The sequence below is a fragment of the Sceloporus occidentalis genome, unplaced genomic scaffold (assembly GCF_023333645.1).
Source record: "Sceloporus occidentalis isolate IW3139 unplaced genomic scaffold, rSceOcc1.0.p SCAF_16, whole genome shotgun sequence".
Lineage (NCBI taxonomy): Eukaryota > Metazoa > Chordata > Lepidosauria > Squamata > Phrynosomatidae > Sceloporus > Sceloporus occidentalis.
This window is the reverse complement of record NW_028316996.1, coordinates 4,855,934-4,871,053: the sequence shown is the minus strand read 5'-3', so window position 1 is coordinate 4,871,053 and position 15,120 is coordinate 4,855,934. Positions and strand designations below refer to the sequence as shown.

At 39.0% G+C, this 15,120-nt stretch overlaps 1 protein-coding gene across 1 annotated transcript in view; it reads left to right on the top strand.

Annotated features, from left to right (window-relative positions):
• Positions 1-15,120, top strand: part of LOC149302960 (dmX-like protein 1) — a 51,783-nt gene that overhangs the window by 11,902 nt on the left and 24,761 nt on the right. The window contains exons 3-14 of the mRNA XM_089481905.1: positions 3,830-3,907; positions 4,485-4,563; positions 4,733-4,865; positions 5,467-5,533; positions 7,564-7,742; positions 8,295-8,484; positions 8,653-8,821; positions 9,930-10,142; positions 10,528-10,784; positions 10,873-11,557; positions 11,637-11,758; positions 14,985-15,074. Of these exons, the coding sequence (XP_089338031.1) occupies positions 3,830-3,907; positions 4,485-4,563; positions 4,733-4,865; positions 5,467-5,533; positions 7,564-7,742; positions 8,295-8,484; positions 8,653-8,821; positions 9,930-10,142; positions 10,528-10,784; positions 10,873-11,557; positions 11,637-11,758; positions 14,985-15,074 (2,262 nt within the window). The remainder of the gene's footprint in view (positions 1-3,829; positions 3,908-4,484; positions 4,564-4,732; positions 4,866-5,466; positions 5,534-7,563; positions 7,743-8,294; positions 8,485-8,652; positions 8,822-9,929; positions 10,143-10,527; positions 10,785-10,872; positions 11,558-11,636; positions 11,759-14,984; positions 15,075-15,120) is intronic.

The window sequence follows — 15,120 nt, the reverse complement described above, 5'->3', positions numbered from 1 at the left end:
TCATTCTATAAGACACCTCCAGGAGGGTGAGTTTTTGTCGTTGGCTGATGTGCTCTGGATAATACTTGATCTGCAGTGTACAAGCCAAACTGCTTGTGAATATGTTTCTGACGTGTATATTGTAATCTGGGATCATGGAGGTGTGTTAAAGCCTTTTGAACAAAAGATATCAAAGTACTTTAGGCTTCTAAAAGCAGCCCAATGTGATGTATTGTACGTAGTTTGTTCTGTTAATAAAAATCAATTAATAAAATAATGAAATACATTAGTAGTAGAACAAACTACATCCATTCACTTTGGTGCTTTTAGTATTTAAAAAAAAAAATATAAAACTTGACACTACAGGCAGCAGCAGTATCCACACCTGCTGTCCCATGGCCTTCCTTATAGTGAGGGTTCTACATATCCAATATTAAAAAAGAGAGAGTAACCCTAAGTGCCGATGTCTGTGTGTGTATAAGAAGCGTGCAACTTTGACGAAATAGATGGTTATGATCAATTATTTGCATCCAATGGAATTCCATCCTCTATTGACAATGTTTTAAAGGTTAATAATTTTGCCCCCCCGGCAGAAACGTGAATGCACAGTGTTTACGCCTGTTGCCCTTGTACCCATTTTGCGGCTGAGTTGGTGCGGATAGAAAGCTCCGTGCCTAATGTGTGCTAAAGCCAATTAACAGTAAACATGTATGTGTTGCTGTACATGTTCATAATTCGCATACCCGTGATGAATTTCATCTGCTTTAAGTGAAAGTTCACACAATTAAATAATAATGACTTGGGGCTTTTTCAATGTTCGATGAGAGCTTGGCTAGCACTTTTAGGTCATGCTGTCTTTGTTATTCAATATGATAGATTTTTTTTTTTCTTTCTTTCTTTCATGGTCTCTAACGGTCCATCCACATGTGGAAGTGATAGCATATATAAGATATATGCAAACACTGTGTATTATTAGACATTAAAGCTTTGTTCCAGTTTTATTTAGGTGCCCATAGTTAGAAAGATGATTTGTTGTCAATTATGTGAGTATCGGTGTGTTTTTATATGTGAGCTTCTAGTTTTATGTTTAGTGGTGGTTCAATGCGTCTGTGTGTGTGTATATATAATATGCATATGTAATATATATATATATATATATATATATATATCTCAAATAACAGATGGAATAAGTATCTTGTGATAATACCTTTTTTTATTGAACTAACAGAATTTTGGAATGACAAGCTTTCGGGAGCTCTTCTCACTTTCTCAAGTCTAACCATGTTCATCTATATGTACCTGTATATATGATAACATGTGTAGACATATACATTTTCATCACTTTATTCCTATTCCCTGTATGTGAGCACTAGCATCTTATGGGGTTTTTTTTGTCAATTTATCTTCAGCAGTGCTAAACCCCCCCTCCCAAAATTCCCCACTCAGAACATTTATGACCCTCTGGAGGGACACATACTTTTACAACATCTCACCCTCCCTTATCAGATCTGGGTAGTAAGCCCCCCTCCCCTGCCACACAACATTGAATTCTATGTGTCGTTTTTGCTCAGAAATGTTTTAGACTTGAGAAAGGGAGAAGAGCTCCCGAAAGCTTGTCATTCCAAAATTCTGTTCAATAAAAAAGGTATTATCACAAGATACTTATTCCATCTGTTATTTGATATTGACACCACTGGACTAATACGGCTACAACCTCTACTCTACACTATATATATATATATATATATATATATATATATATATATATATATATATATATATATATATATATCTAATAGAATAGCCATGAGCTTGAAGTATAGCTGCATGGTCTCTTTAAATGTGAAGTGCTCTCCCCCTTGTATGCATTGGGGGGGATTCTGCATTCTGCCAGCTATAAGCCGTGTAGGGACGTTCCAAGTCAAACACGTCTCCATGCACGTGATACACTCTGTTCAGACACCCAAGGAGGGGGCTCCACAGCTGCATCGACCTAATTGGGGGAAATTTTTCGTGTGTGTGTATATAATTCTTTTTTTTTTGTTGTTGTTTTTAAATATTTTATATAGTACAAGTCCCAGTGCGGTATAGAGTAACATTAGACAGTTGACAGAAAAAAAAATCTGTTTTTTAATGAGCCGGTGCATAGTGCAGACAGTGAGGCAGCATTAAAGACCATAATGAAGAGACAGTAGTGTAATGTAAGTGAGTATACATGATTATGTTTAAAGCAGCGTAGTAGGTGTGTATCGCTGTCCGCTGACTGAATGTAAAATGAAGACTCTTTTTGCGGGAGGGGATGAGACATTAATGAATGCTTTCATCCATCCAGGTTTATTTTTATTGGGGAAACGAAGGCCTCCTTTATTACTGAGCTTCTAGTTCTTCATGACATCATTTCCCCAAGTAAATTTCCAACCCTCAATAGATTTTCTGAGCGAAAGGTTTTATTAAACAGCTCTGTAACCTCAGATCATTTGAAATATCGCAAGTTGGTCATTAAAGGCAAAGTAGCTTTGGGGTGGCAATGTGCAGATTCGTGCCAGGGGGGTGAATGTGTTGGTTTGCTGAGGTCTGTGTGTGTCTGTCCCATTCATTTTCCCTGTCCATCTCCCTCATTATACAGAAGCATCTTACTGTTTATCGAATCACAACTCTGTTACTTATTATACCTTCATTTGTTTGTCGCTGACTGTCTCTCTAATAGGGAGAGCGCTTGCTGTACTCCCAGTCCTTTTGCAGCTACGATAAAAACGATATAAAGTGACTGCTTCCAGCAGATGCTGTCATCGCTTTTAACTTCATATGATGTATAATACAAAATTGTAATGTTGTGTAATCACTTGAGACATGAGAAAACACACTCTCGGTTATCACAATTTTCTGTTATCGATAACGGTAACAATAAAAAAGGTAAAAAAATCTCTATGCTCTGAGGCTCCTCGCCTTTGAAGCATGCGCTCCCAGAGGGAATCGCTCACTTAAAATAGGGACACAGAAAACATCCGATCCAAATATTTTTGGGTGCATTTGTTTTCTTTTTCTCATAACAGAGGCTGCAGTAACACTTTGGTAGGTCAGTTTGTTTCCAGACTGGCATAAAAATGCTTATTAAATTATTTTAAATACAAAGTGTAGAAGATGAAGACCGCATATGCTTTTCCATATGTTATCCTGCTGGCTGTTTGTTGAAATTAGTATTTTTTTAGTCTTTTCCATTCCTTTGTTTTATCTGAATCAATGTTTCTGTACTTACGGATCTGTCACATCTTCAAATATCAAAAAAAAAGACATCTGGATAATTTTATTGTATTGCTCTTTTTCATCCACTGAAAATTCCTTACAAGAATTCTATAATGAAACTACACTGGACAGCTGATGAGAAATATTATTAAATCCATACAGCTGTCTCGCGCAATTATTTCATATATCGTGTCTTTTTACACAGAACAATTATATTTATTCCTGGCATGTCCAATAACAAACATCCATTTTTTTTGTGAGATTTAATGTGCATTGTGTATCTCTTTATATTGTTGGGGGTGGGCACATTTAATTTAAACTAGATAATGAAGTCTTTTGAATAATAATAAAAGCTTTTTGGGAATCGGCTCCTATTATGTACAAAGTAGTATGCCGCTTTCTAAAACCTTGCGTTACTGTGTAAGGGGTGGTTTGGATTTTTTTTTTCTTTTCACTCAATTTGAATTTTGTTAAACGATAAAAATTGTACCATTGGAAAGGACGTAAACAAAGACGTAAGGCTTGCGTTTTTTAGCATTCTATTAAATACATGTTGGATTTTAGTTACTAGAAATCTAGTTTCATTCTTTCTTTTTATTTTGAATAGATTGCGGCTTCGTATGACAATGTGATATGTATCTTTGAACCAGTAAACTTGTTGAAACAAAAGAATTCTCAAACAGCTGTAAGTATGGAAATTGACATAAAAAAAAAAAAAGTTTCTAGTATAAGCACTGGTATTAATAAAATTCATGTATAAAAAGCAAATCCAATCAAATAAATGTTACTCTTGATTGCTCCAAACTCCTCCAACCATGTCTTTATGGACCTTGCTTTGTGCACCAAGGCTCGGTCATGATGGAATGGAAGAGTCTTTGCTCCCACAAAGTTAGAAGTATAGCATTGTCCAAAATGTCTTGACATGTCCCCTTCAGCATACCAAGACATATTGGATAATGCTATGCTTCCAACTTTGTGGAAATAGTGTGAGCTTTTTACAATTAATGATTCTTATGTGAATACCATCATGTGTGCCAAGCCAGTATTGTAGAACAATAACAATTATGGAGACCTCCGAACAATGTTGCCACGTTTGATTTGTATTGGAGGTCTTCTGCCTGGATTAGAAACTCCTGAGCACTCGGTGGCATATTCAAATTCTCGTCAGCGCCTTATTCCCTGCAAATTCCTTTTTGAAGTCTTCAGTATTTTAGTAAACCTTTAGCACCTACATACTGTGAAAATATTTGTTTTCTTTATAGGGAGTTCGAGTCCAGTGGAAGAAGAGTGGTCAAATTTTACTTGACTCTATTGCTCATAATTTAACATGGGACCCTACTGGTAAGATGATATCACTTTCTTTTATACTTTACCATTTGTGATTCCCAACATGTTAACGCAACACACCAAACCAGGAGAATCTTGAGAGGAAAAACGCATGTATTTTGCAGATAATTGGAAACCCTGCCTCTTTTTCCTATTTAGTAATTCCTTATGACAATAATTGTAGGTACTCGCCTCCTGACCGGCTCTAACACTCTTCAGCTTTGGTCGAATGCTACTTTAGAAAAAATAGCCAATGATGACAGCCAAGAGAAAGCCGACGTTGACCTGACAAACTGGAAGTGCATCTGGCAGTGCAAGTAATTACTAACTAATGTCTTACAACCGATTCCCTTATTCTGTTACTTATGGACGTGGCTGTGCTGGTTAAATATACACATATTAAAATGATAGTACTCCTGTAAGATATACAAAATCAACTGGCAGATCAGTCATGTTGGCCTGTGTACCAATCATTTAAAGGTGGTTCAAAGATGCTCATCTAACTAGGGATGTGACGTCTTAAAGGTACACTGCAGCTGTTTTATGTACTTTCATGCATATGATAGCGGAGTGTCACATTATATTTATTTTCTCTTTGGTTTCTTTTCTTCATGCAAATGCACAGTGGGATTTCTCAGAATCCTCTATATATTTAGGATACCTGCCTTCCTCCTTGCACGCAGGTGCTTTCTTGCAGCTATTTACAGCACTGTTTGATTTCAATAGGCGCACTTCCTTGCCAGTGAGTAGCTGCTTCATAAAGCCAAAACTGTCAGGAATTGTGTGAGAAGAAGAAAATATTTAACTGCTTATCAAGTACTTTAATATGTATTAATAATTCCATAGTTTTATAGGTTATTGAGAATATAATTGACTTTTACTCTTTGTCTTTTTGTTTTTGTATTTTTTTTTTTGTAGAACTGCCTTTTCTGTACATTTAATGAAATTTTCCCCAGATGGGGAATTCTTTGCAACTGCTGGGAAGGTGAGTTTTTGTTTGTTTTTTCATTTTCTTTTAGGATTACATGTTTGCTGTAAAATCTCTGGTATGTTTCTTCTTCAGGTGTTAAAAGCTTGGAATTTTTTAAAAAAATGTACAAAAGTATCTAAAAGCAGAATATGTACTACCCGTGTTATGGATACTAAAAATGTTGGATTATTTTACTCAATGCTTTTACGGTTTGTGGAAATTTAAAGTCCTGTTTACAATACTTTGGCCTTTTCTTCTTCCTGATTTTCAAAACGAAAATCTGTTTGAACTACAGTAATGGAGAAGAATAAGGCATTGTTTAATTCTGTTTAATCTGTGTAACCCTTTTTGCTACGGAAGTGTAAAGGTTTTAGACAACTGTATAAAAATAACATTAATTATGGTGTCTGAACAATATATGAATAGTCTTCATGTAATATAGTTTGAATGCCATGTCACGCATATATTATTTATCATTGTAAAAGAATATATTCAACACTCAATTTTTTTAAATTTTTCCTGAAAAAGACCCCCAAAAATGGCTTTGGGGAACAAAATGTGTCTCCCCCCCCCCCCGAGCTTCCCATCTCTAATCATCTAATCTTTTTAGAAAGGGTTTTGTAATGTAGGTTCTTATGTAAGTATTAAATACAGGGAATCCGCAGACCTACAATTTAGGCAATAGAAGTGCAGTTGTTTCCACAACCTTACCAAAGGAAACAAGGAACCCATCTCTGGGTGGTCCGGATACTCTCTATCCTCTGACTGTGGCGTGCTGACATCTGCTGCGTGGTCTGCGAAACAGAGCTCAAAATCAAGAGCTGGAGAGACTATACAGAAAAGTATCTGGTTGCAGATAATGCAGGGCCGTATCAAGGTCAGGTGGGGCCCTGGGGCAAAACTGCTACAAGGGGCCCCACACTGTGCATTAGCAAACCATTGACTGCTCAGTCTAACTCAATTACTACAGTTCACCCATACACAGTCACATCACAATTCAGCCTGGAATTAGAAAGCTTCAGACAGTATCATGTCCAGAAATCATATTTATGAAGACAAAAAGGGGCCACAGACATAATGCAAGTACATGTATAAACACATGACATTTTTATTGTTTAATATAGCACCATCATATTCCTCAGGTAGATAACACATAGTGCATAACATAACAGCTTCACTTACGGAAACCAAAAGTACAATACGATTCCCTACGATTCTACGTAAATAGAAACCTGGATGCAAACGGACTGCTGTAAGCATAGATCCCAGCTCCTAGCTGCAGAGTATCTCTCTTCCTGTAGCTACTGGCAGCAGGAGAGGGCCCTATGCGCTAAGTGGGTCTCTATCTGAGCTCACGCTTCACCCAGCACAGGAATTTCATGCATGCTGTGCAGTGCAGACACATGTATACATTACACTGCAGCAAGCAGGGGCAGTGGGGTTGTTGGCTCCCTCGTGCAGAGGAAATTTGCCCCTCATTTTGGTTCTGGGCTGCCCTTTTGGCGGGTTTGGACTGATATGTAGATGTAGAGTTTTCCTCTGTAATGGCGCAAGAGAGCTAAAGTTTGCTCCCAAGTGGGAATGCACCGTAGGGCAGGCAATCAAGTAGCTATCTGTCCTTGGCGAGCATCTCATATCCTTTTTGTAGTATATTTTACACTTCGGGTTCACCCCAAGTGTCAAGCTGAGTGCAGATGTGGACCTCCTTGCGCTCTTGTGCCGAGGGGGTACCAACCGTATCCCACTGACAAGGCGGAAACGTACGTTACCCTATTTGCCCCATTGTTAATCCGTCCCTGGTGCAATGTTACCTTTGGTAAGTAAGTGTTAGCCTTCAACTCCCATGAACACCTGTTCCTCTATCCAGAAATCTTATTTTGAGTAGTTTGCCATAGAATGGCTTCAATTTTGCCTTAATGAACTTGGCTCAGGTATGATGCACAATAATTGTGCACAGTGTTTTGTTTTCAGCGCTTGTTAGCTTAATAAAGCAATCTGAGTGAAGAAATTGCACCTAGAAATTCAGTTTTCCTTTGTTCCTGCAGGACGACTGTCTGGTTAAGGTGTGGTATAACACTGAAAGCTGGCAATCTGCAGTTTCTTCCCCAGTTACAAGCCCAGAAAAACATGGGCACGGAGAAGTTGACTTCTCTTTTGTCTACCTTGCCCACCCTCGAGCAGTCAATGGATTTTCTTGGCGGAAGACAAGTAAATACATGCCACGGTCAGTGCTACTTATTTAAATATTGCATTGAGGGAATCTGCAATCTGTGCAAGATATATATATATATATATATATATACATATATATATACATATACATACACAAAATGTATTCTTGGTGGCTCCTCTTCAGTTGAATATAGCAGGTTTTTTTTTTAATAGCAACCAGCCTTTTATGTTGCAGGACCACATGCTGGATTAAAAAATATAATATATAATATAACTTTAAAATGTATTGCCCATGTTCAGATGAACCTCTGGGCTTTAGTTGACCTTTCTCAATGTCCTTTGTCAAATGCATAGTCGCATGTGCCATAACTTACAAAGAATAATAATATAGCAGTTCTGCTGGCTGTTCCCCAAACGGAAGAGTATTAAAATACCATAGGCAGCATTAATGTTATTTTATATTGTCTTTATGTGTTTGACAATTCCCTGTGTCTTGGTTATTACAGAGCAATAACTTGCTAACATAAACCACCATCTACTTTAAGCGAGGTTGAATATCTCCAATATATTCTTATTCTTTTATTTGTTGCGTCTTCCCCAACAGAGGCTTTGTATGTAATGTTCTCTTGACTTGCTGCAAAGACAACGTCTGCCGCATCTGGGCAGAAACCGTGCTCCCCAATGACAGTCTTTTGTTTGGCGATGGATTCAGCCAGAAGACTGAGCCAGAGAGCAACAATAGTAACTTCAGAAGAAATCCCTCCAGTAAAGAGCGTGTGCAAAGTGCATTGGAGGTAGACTCGACCTTCTCATTTATTTTACTATAATTGCTGAATGCAGCATGTTTAACTTGTTTTCATACACTCAGAAGCCTGTTGTGTGTGTGTGTGTGTGTGTGTGTGTGTGTGTGTGTGTGTATTCCATGATAGTATGAGGCTAACCTTTTAATTTTCTTGGTTTAGTTAAATTTGCGTCACTTTCGGAGAGGCAGGAGGAGATCGTTGGCACTAGTGGCACATACTGGATACCCGCCTCATCAACAAGATGCACATGACGTCCATCGAAATACTCCATTCCATGGCAATGCACTCTGCCACTTTCATATTGCTGCCAGCATCAACCCAGCCACAGGTGAGGAAACGGAGGGCCAAGGCATCACTAAAAGAGCCAAGTACAGTAGTAATTTGAGCTCATTATTGTCTTGTCAGAGGTGTTTTTTCTTTTTTAAGGGAAAAGTGGAGAAATTCTTAGACAAAGAGCTGTATTTGAGATGCAGAAACATTATATATAATTGACATACAATCAAATCTGGGTTGCCTCTTAAAAATTGATCTAGGACTACCTTCATAATCTAATAAAATTATATATTATAGTATCCATTTTGTTCACATTAGCACTTTCTCTACAATGGTTAAACCATACTATACATGATTTTTATATAACTTTTTAAAAGCTGAATATTGATGGCAGCATAGATTTTCAGTTTTATTTTCTATAATAAGCAATTAAAATTGATCGGGTGAAGTAAGAAAGGTAACGCTTCCATTTTATTCATAGAGCAGTATAAAATCACATTAGAAATGTTTCTACAGATACTTTGCGTACGTGTTTTCCTCTCTGACTCATTTTCTTCGCGTACCCCATACTGGCACACAATTCCTTTTTGGAAATCAGTCTATTCCAGTGGGAAATGGGAGGTGCATTTCTACCATTTATACTGAATATAACACATTTATGATTAAGTACACGGTTATAAGCCTCAAACATAGTGCTACTGAATGTCTAGACTCTTCCCAATAATATGTATAATTGTGCCACATCTCACGTTACAAAGAGGGTGGTAGACAAATGGAACTTCATCAGAAGTGGTAGAAGCTATACAGAATCTGAGATAAGACCAAGGACTCAAGATCTTGATCATGGACCAAATAGTTCTTAATTGCCGTCAAGTTCTGTGTTTCTATATAATTGTTTTAGGGAATGCTTACGGAGGTAGTGGTAAAGTGTTTTTTTATTTTTTATTAACTCATTCCATTTATCTGGAGAAAATAAAACAGGCCTATTTAAGTTTATTTGCTTAAAATGTTGGAGATATCAAAGTTCTTTCTTAATGGGACAGGGTATTATAGGTGGCAAAAGTTAGCTGATCCATTTCTTCATTTGCTGCTGCTGCTTAATTATTTTATATATTTTATACTATCTTATGGTTCCTGTATCAACATTTTTTTTCCCCCCACAGACATCCCTCTTCTTCCTTCTATCACGTCAATGAGCCTCAGTGAGACTGAAGAAAAAAGTGGGCCATTTGTAGTCCACTGGCTAAACAATAAGGAGTTGCATTTTTCGCTGTCGATGGAAGTTTTTTTGCAGCAACTTAGAAAAAGCTGTGAGCAGCAGTCATCAGAACCTAGCACTGAGGACTCGAACCTCGCTGAAGGGAATTCAGATGAAGGTATCTCCTCCTGTATCCTTCTGTATACATTTACAGCATATAACAAGATTGAGAGGAAAAAAACAAAGCTAGTGGTCCTTTTCAATAATCATTTCATATGTATGCAAAGAAAAAGTACATTAGGAAATGTTTGAAAAACAATTAAATAGGAATAGTGGCTTCAACAACCAGCAGAAGGCTATTAGTGGGAGAAACGTCGGCATATGCATGGTACAAATAGCTTAATAAAAGACATGCTGTATGATGAACACATCTCCTCCTTAATCATGTTTAAATATCCTTATATACTGAAGAGAAAATAAAACCATTGGTCTAGTCTTTACTATATTTTTGTATGCTCTTATTTTGCATAATTTATTTTATTTTTTTCCTTTTCAATTTTTAGAAGCAGATGATTTGGGAACAGATGATCAAAAAATGCCCAACGGAAAAAAAGAAATGAATGGGGACAAGCTGGCCTTGACTTCACCCTTTGTAGCTTTGCCCTCATCTGTCATAGATCATGAGATCGAAATACTGTTGTCGGAATGGAACAAGAATCCAGACATGCTTTTCAGTATCCATCCTGTTGATGGTTCTCTGCTTGTGTGGCATGTGGACTGGCTGGATGAATACCAGCCAGGCATGTTTCGCCAAGTGCAAGTAGGTTATTTCAATATATCCTCTATTTCTTCAGCATTTTCCCAAAGTCACTGACTGTAGAATAAATGTTGTATTTATTTTCCTCTAGGTGTCCTTTTCTTGCAGGATCCCTGTAGCGTTTCCCACTGGGGATGCAAACTCTCTCTGCAGAAGTATTGTAATGTATGCCAGTAATAAAAATGTGGACTTGGCTATCCAGCAAGGCAAGCACAAACCTTCTAGCATGGCACGTTCCACATCTATGCTCATTTCTGCAGGGCAAGGTAAATCACCCAACAGCTTAAAGCTAAGCATTTTCACTCCTAATGTTTTGATGATCTCAAAGCATGCGGATGGGTCCCTGAACCAGTGGCAGGTCAGTTTTGCAGAAGAATCTGCCTTTTCAACAGTTCTCAGCATTTCACATAAATCCCGTTACTGTGGGCATCGTTTTCATCTCAACAATCTAGCTTGCCATTCAGTATTGCCACTTCTGCTGACAACGTCTCATCACAACTCACTTCGCGCTACAGAGGAAACGGGTGAAAACAAGGCACATGATTCTTTAGAAGTGGAAGAATGTGCCCCGAATGACAAAAACAAACAAACTTTATCTGAAATATCTCAAGACCCGAACGCAGTGTACAGTGAACTGATTCTTTGGAGGGTGGACCCGGTGGGACCTCTGTCATTCTCTGGTGGAGTATCTGAATTGGCTCGCATCAACTCTCTTCATGTTTCTGCATTTTCCAATGTGGCGTGGTTGCCTACCCTCATTCCCAGTCATTGCTTAGGTGCGTATGTTTGCTGCAAGTTTTCCTTTTCCTTCCATAAGCTAAAGATATATTTAAAGGTTCTAAATGTACATTTCAGGTACATACTGCAATTCGCCCAGTGCTTGTTTTGTTGCAAGCGACGGACAGAACCTAAGGCTGTATCAGGCTGTGATTGATGCTAAAAAACTGTTGTGTGAGCTGTCCAATCCAGATATTTCTGTAAGTACTCTTTTCTCAGCTTCAAAATAATACACGCTAAATGTGTTTTTGATTGAAACGAATGAGTAAAACAGTTATGTGCAAGTCTACTAAGCCATCACCTTTAAGTGATCTAGCAGCCTAGAGTATCGATGTCAGATGGTATGTTGGCAAGCTCATTTCTGGATACATATGCTATGTTACGCCTTGCTGGTGCCTGAATCCAAATACTTTTTGACTGATTGGCTTTGTTGCGTGTGGTGTAATGTATCTACTCGGCTTGGCTCGTTGTATTATATGTTTAGCCTCCCTTTTGCCTTCTCTTGTATTTGTTGCATAACCTCCTCCTATGACAGCTCATAGGTTGTTGCCATAACAAATCTCTTCCCTTTTCCTTGATGTGTTATACAATGGTGAAAATTTCCCTCGTCTCTTGCACAACATTGTGGGGGGGTGGGGCAAACACCTTCGGGATCTTTATGTAGGATTTTCTGTTAGTGTCTACATATACTTTTAATACAAAAAAGGTGAGTAAATACCATCTTGCCCCATGTTGTTACATCTGAAAATGCGTTGGCATTCATTCCTACTTCGTTTTGCTATGTATTTCATAAACGCTTTACTTTGAAGCCAGAGTATGTTCTCCTTGCTTTAATAGCAACATGGATATGCAAATTCAGGCATGATGTGTTGTTGATGATAGGTGTTGGCTATTTTCTAAGTAATACAAGCCACATATTTGTTAGGGTTTGCCAAAGCCTGCAAGGTGGGTACAGCTCGAGCTGAAAACAAAAGCAGTTTTACAAGTTATTTTGAGTGTAATCCGAATACACTGGTCACGTTTAATTTTATGGTAAGGGCTACGAAGATTTCATCACATAGTCACACTATTTAATCTGTGATTCTGTACAGTTACATACATGGGTATTCAGGCATGTCTGTTGGGTTTCAGGTGAACTGCAATGTTCCCTGACATTCTGTCAAGCTATTTTGTTATTCCACATGAGTTTCATCTCTTCTCTCATTAGCATCTATTGGAGATAAGCATTACTTAGGCGCCAGATAGGTTTGTCTTGTTTTTTGTTCTTAAATGTAAAATGTTTATAGTATACTTTTTTCATCATGTCGTGTTTCCCCATGTTGTGCCTGGCATGTAAAAAGAGAGAGGTCCACTTATTCCAATAGGACAGGATTCTACAGCCTACTCCTTTTCCGCATTCTACCCCTTTATTTTCCTGCCCTACCTGGTCACTAAGCAGCTCTCTCTTCACTCAGGAAATAGTATCTGTTGGCTATTTTCTTTGGCTCCTTCGGGAGACTGTAACCCTGTGCTTGGTTGTGGATTCAAAGTACCTTTCATAAATGGGACTGCTTCAGGCCCAAGGGGCATTGTGTTTCCTGGATGAAGTCAACTTTTGAGCAGTTTTGTAATCTCCATACTAAAAAAGGGGAGCTTGGAGAGGATGCTTTTGGGCAAATTATACAGTTCAGAGGGTGAAAGCTGAAACATGCAGAATTCTGAACAGGACTCCTCCAGCACAGGTGGCAGATAAGATCTGCTTGTGGCCAGCTTTCAGGCTCACATGGTGTTCCGGAGACCTTTGGTGCAGCCGTTTTCTAAATAAAAGATCCCCGCTCCTCCTCCTAAGGTATACAGGAGACAGAGAACCACTCAGGCAGCACCAGTAATGGTCTGTTAAGGAGCTGCATGTACAAAGTAAAGTGGCAGACGATGCTCCTCACGCTCAAGTTCCACAGTAAATGGGGATGGCTGGAGTGCAGGCACAGACTGTGGGTCAGGGAGCGGAAGGGCACGGGAACTGCCAGGGTATACATAGGAAATCATGCTCAAGGTACACTGGTAAGTTAGCTTCATACAAGTCACATTTGAGTCAGGGTAGCCTCATTAAGTAGGCCTAAAGAGGGGAGTGTCTGGTACTCAATAGGCTGGGGATAATATCCTTTGAAGTCTTGGAGATGCTGTCCCAAAAGTATTTGCCCCCTTAATTAGTAAATTAACCAAATATAATGGATTGAATTCAGTTTGACTAGACACATCCAGCCATGATTACTGCCAGCTCTGTTGAATCTAAGCATCAATAAGCAAAGTACCGTATTTGCTCGACTATAAGACGACCCTGATTATAAGACGACCCCCTAAATCTGAATATTAATTTAGGAAAAAAGAGCCTGAATATAAGACGACCTTAAAGGAAAAAAGTTTTACCAGTAAATGTTAATTCATATAAACTATTTTTTTTTTTTAATAAAAGCTATGATTGAGAAAAATATTTTGGTTTTATTTCCTTCTATTTTCCAACCTGCCCCCCCCCCAGTTATGCACATCTGCCCCAGAAATGCCTTATACCCTCTAAATGCCACTGTGCCCCATGATATGCCTTTTAACCCTATATGCCACTGTGCCCCATGATATGCCTTTTGACCCCCTATGTTCCACTCTGCCTCCAGAAATGCCTTTTACCCCTATATGCCACTCTGGCATTTAGAGGGTTAAAGGGCATATTATGGGGTAGAGTGACTTATTGGGAGGTTTAAGGCATTTCAGGAGGCAGAGTGGCGTATAGAGGGTTAAAAAGGCATTTCTGGAGGCAGAGCAGCATTAAGGGGGTTAAAAGGCATTTCACAGAGCACTCTGCCTACAAAAATGCCTTATGCCCCCCATTTAATACTCCCTTCCCCCGCCCCGCCCCCCCCAAACTTACCGGAGCTTCTGAGTCCCCTGTCATGTAGCCGGAGCAGCGTGTAGAGCTCTACGCGATTCGCGTAGACAACTTAAGCTGCAGCCAGAAGGAGGTGCGGCTAGCAGCCGGGGTTGTCTGCGTCCATCGCGCAGACCATCCCCGACTGTCAGAGAGAATTCACCTGACAGCCGGGGAAGGTCTGTGCGATGGACGCAGACAACCCCCGCTGCAGCCGGGAGGAGGTGCGGCTAGCAGCGGGGGTTGTCTGCGTCCATCGCACAGAAGTTGTGTACGCCCATTGCGTAGAGCTCTACACGCTGCCCGGTGCTTAGTCCGCTGCCCGGTGCTTAGTCCTAAAGGTGTGCATTTTACAGCATGGAAGAATGTAAAGGGTAGATGATCTGAATTACTCTAATCTTCCTTTGCATTCTGTTTGTTTCTATGTTATTCCTTTAAACCTTCAAAATAATTATAGCTTTATGCTGTTTCTAAATGTAATCAGAAAGGGACATTTAAATATTTGATGTGTTCTTTGAATATTACAGAAATATGTTGGGGAAGTTTTTAACATAATTAGTCAACAATCGACTGCTAGACCAGGATGCATCATTGAACTGGATGCCATCACCAGCCTGGTAAGCTTTATTTCCTGTTGTATTTGTATCATATGGAGACCTATAA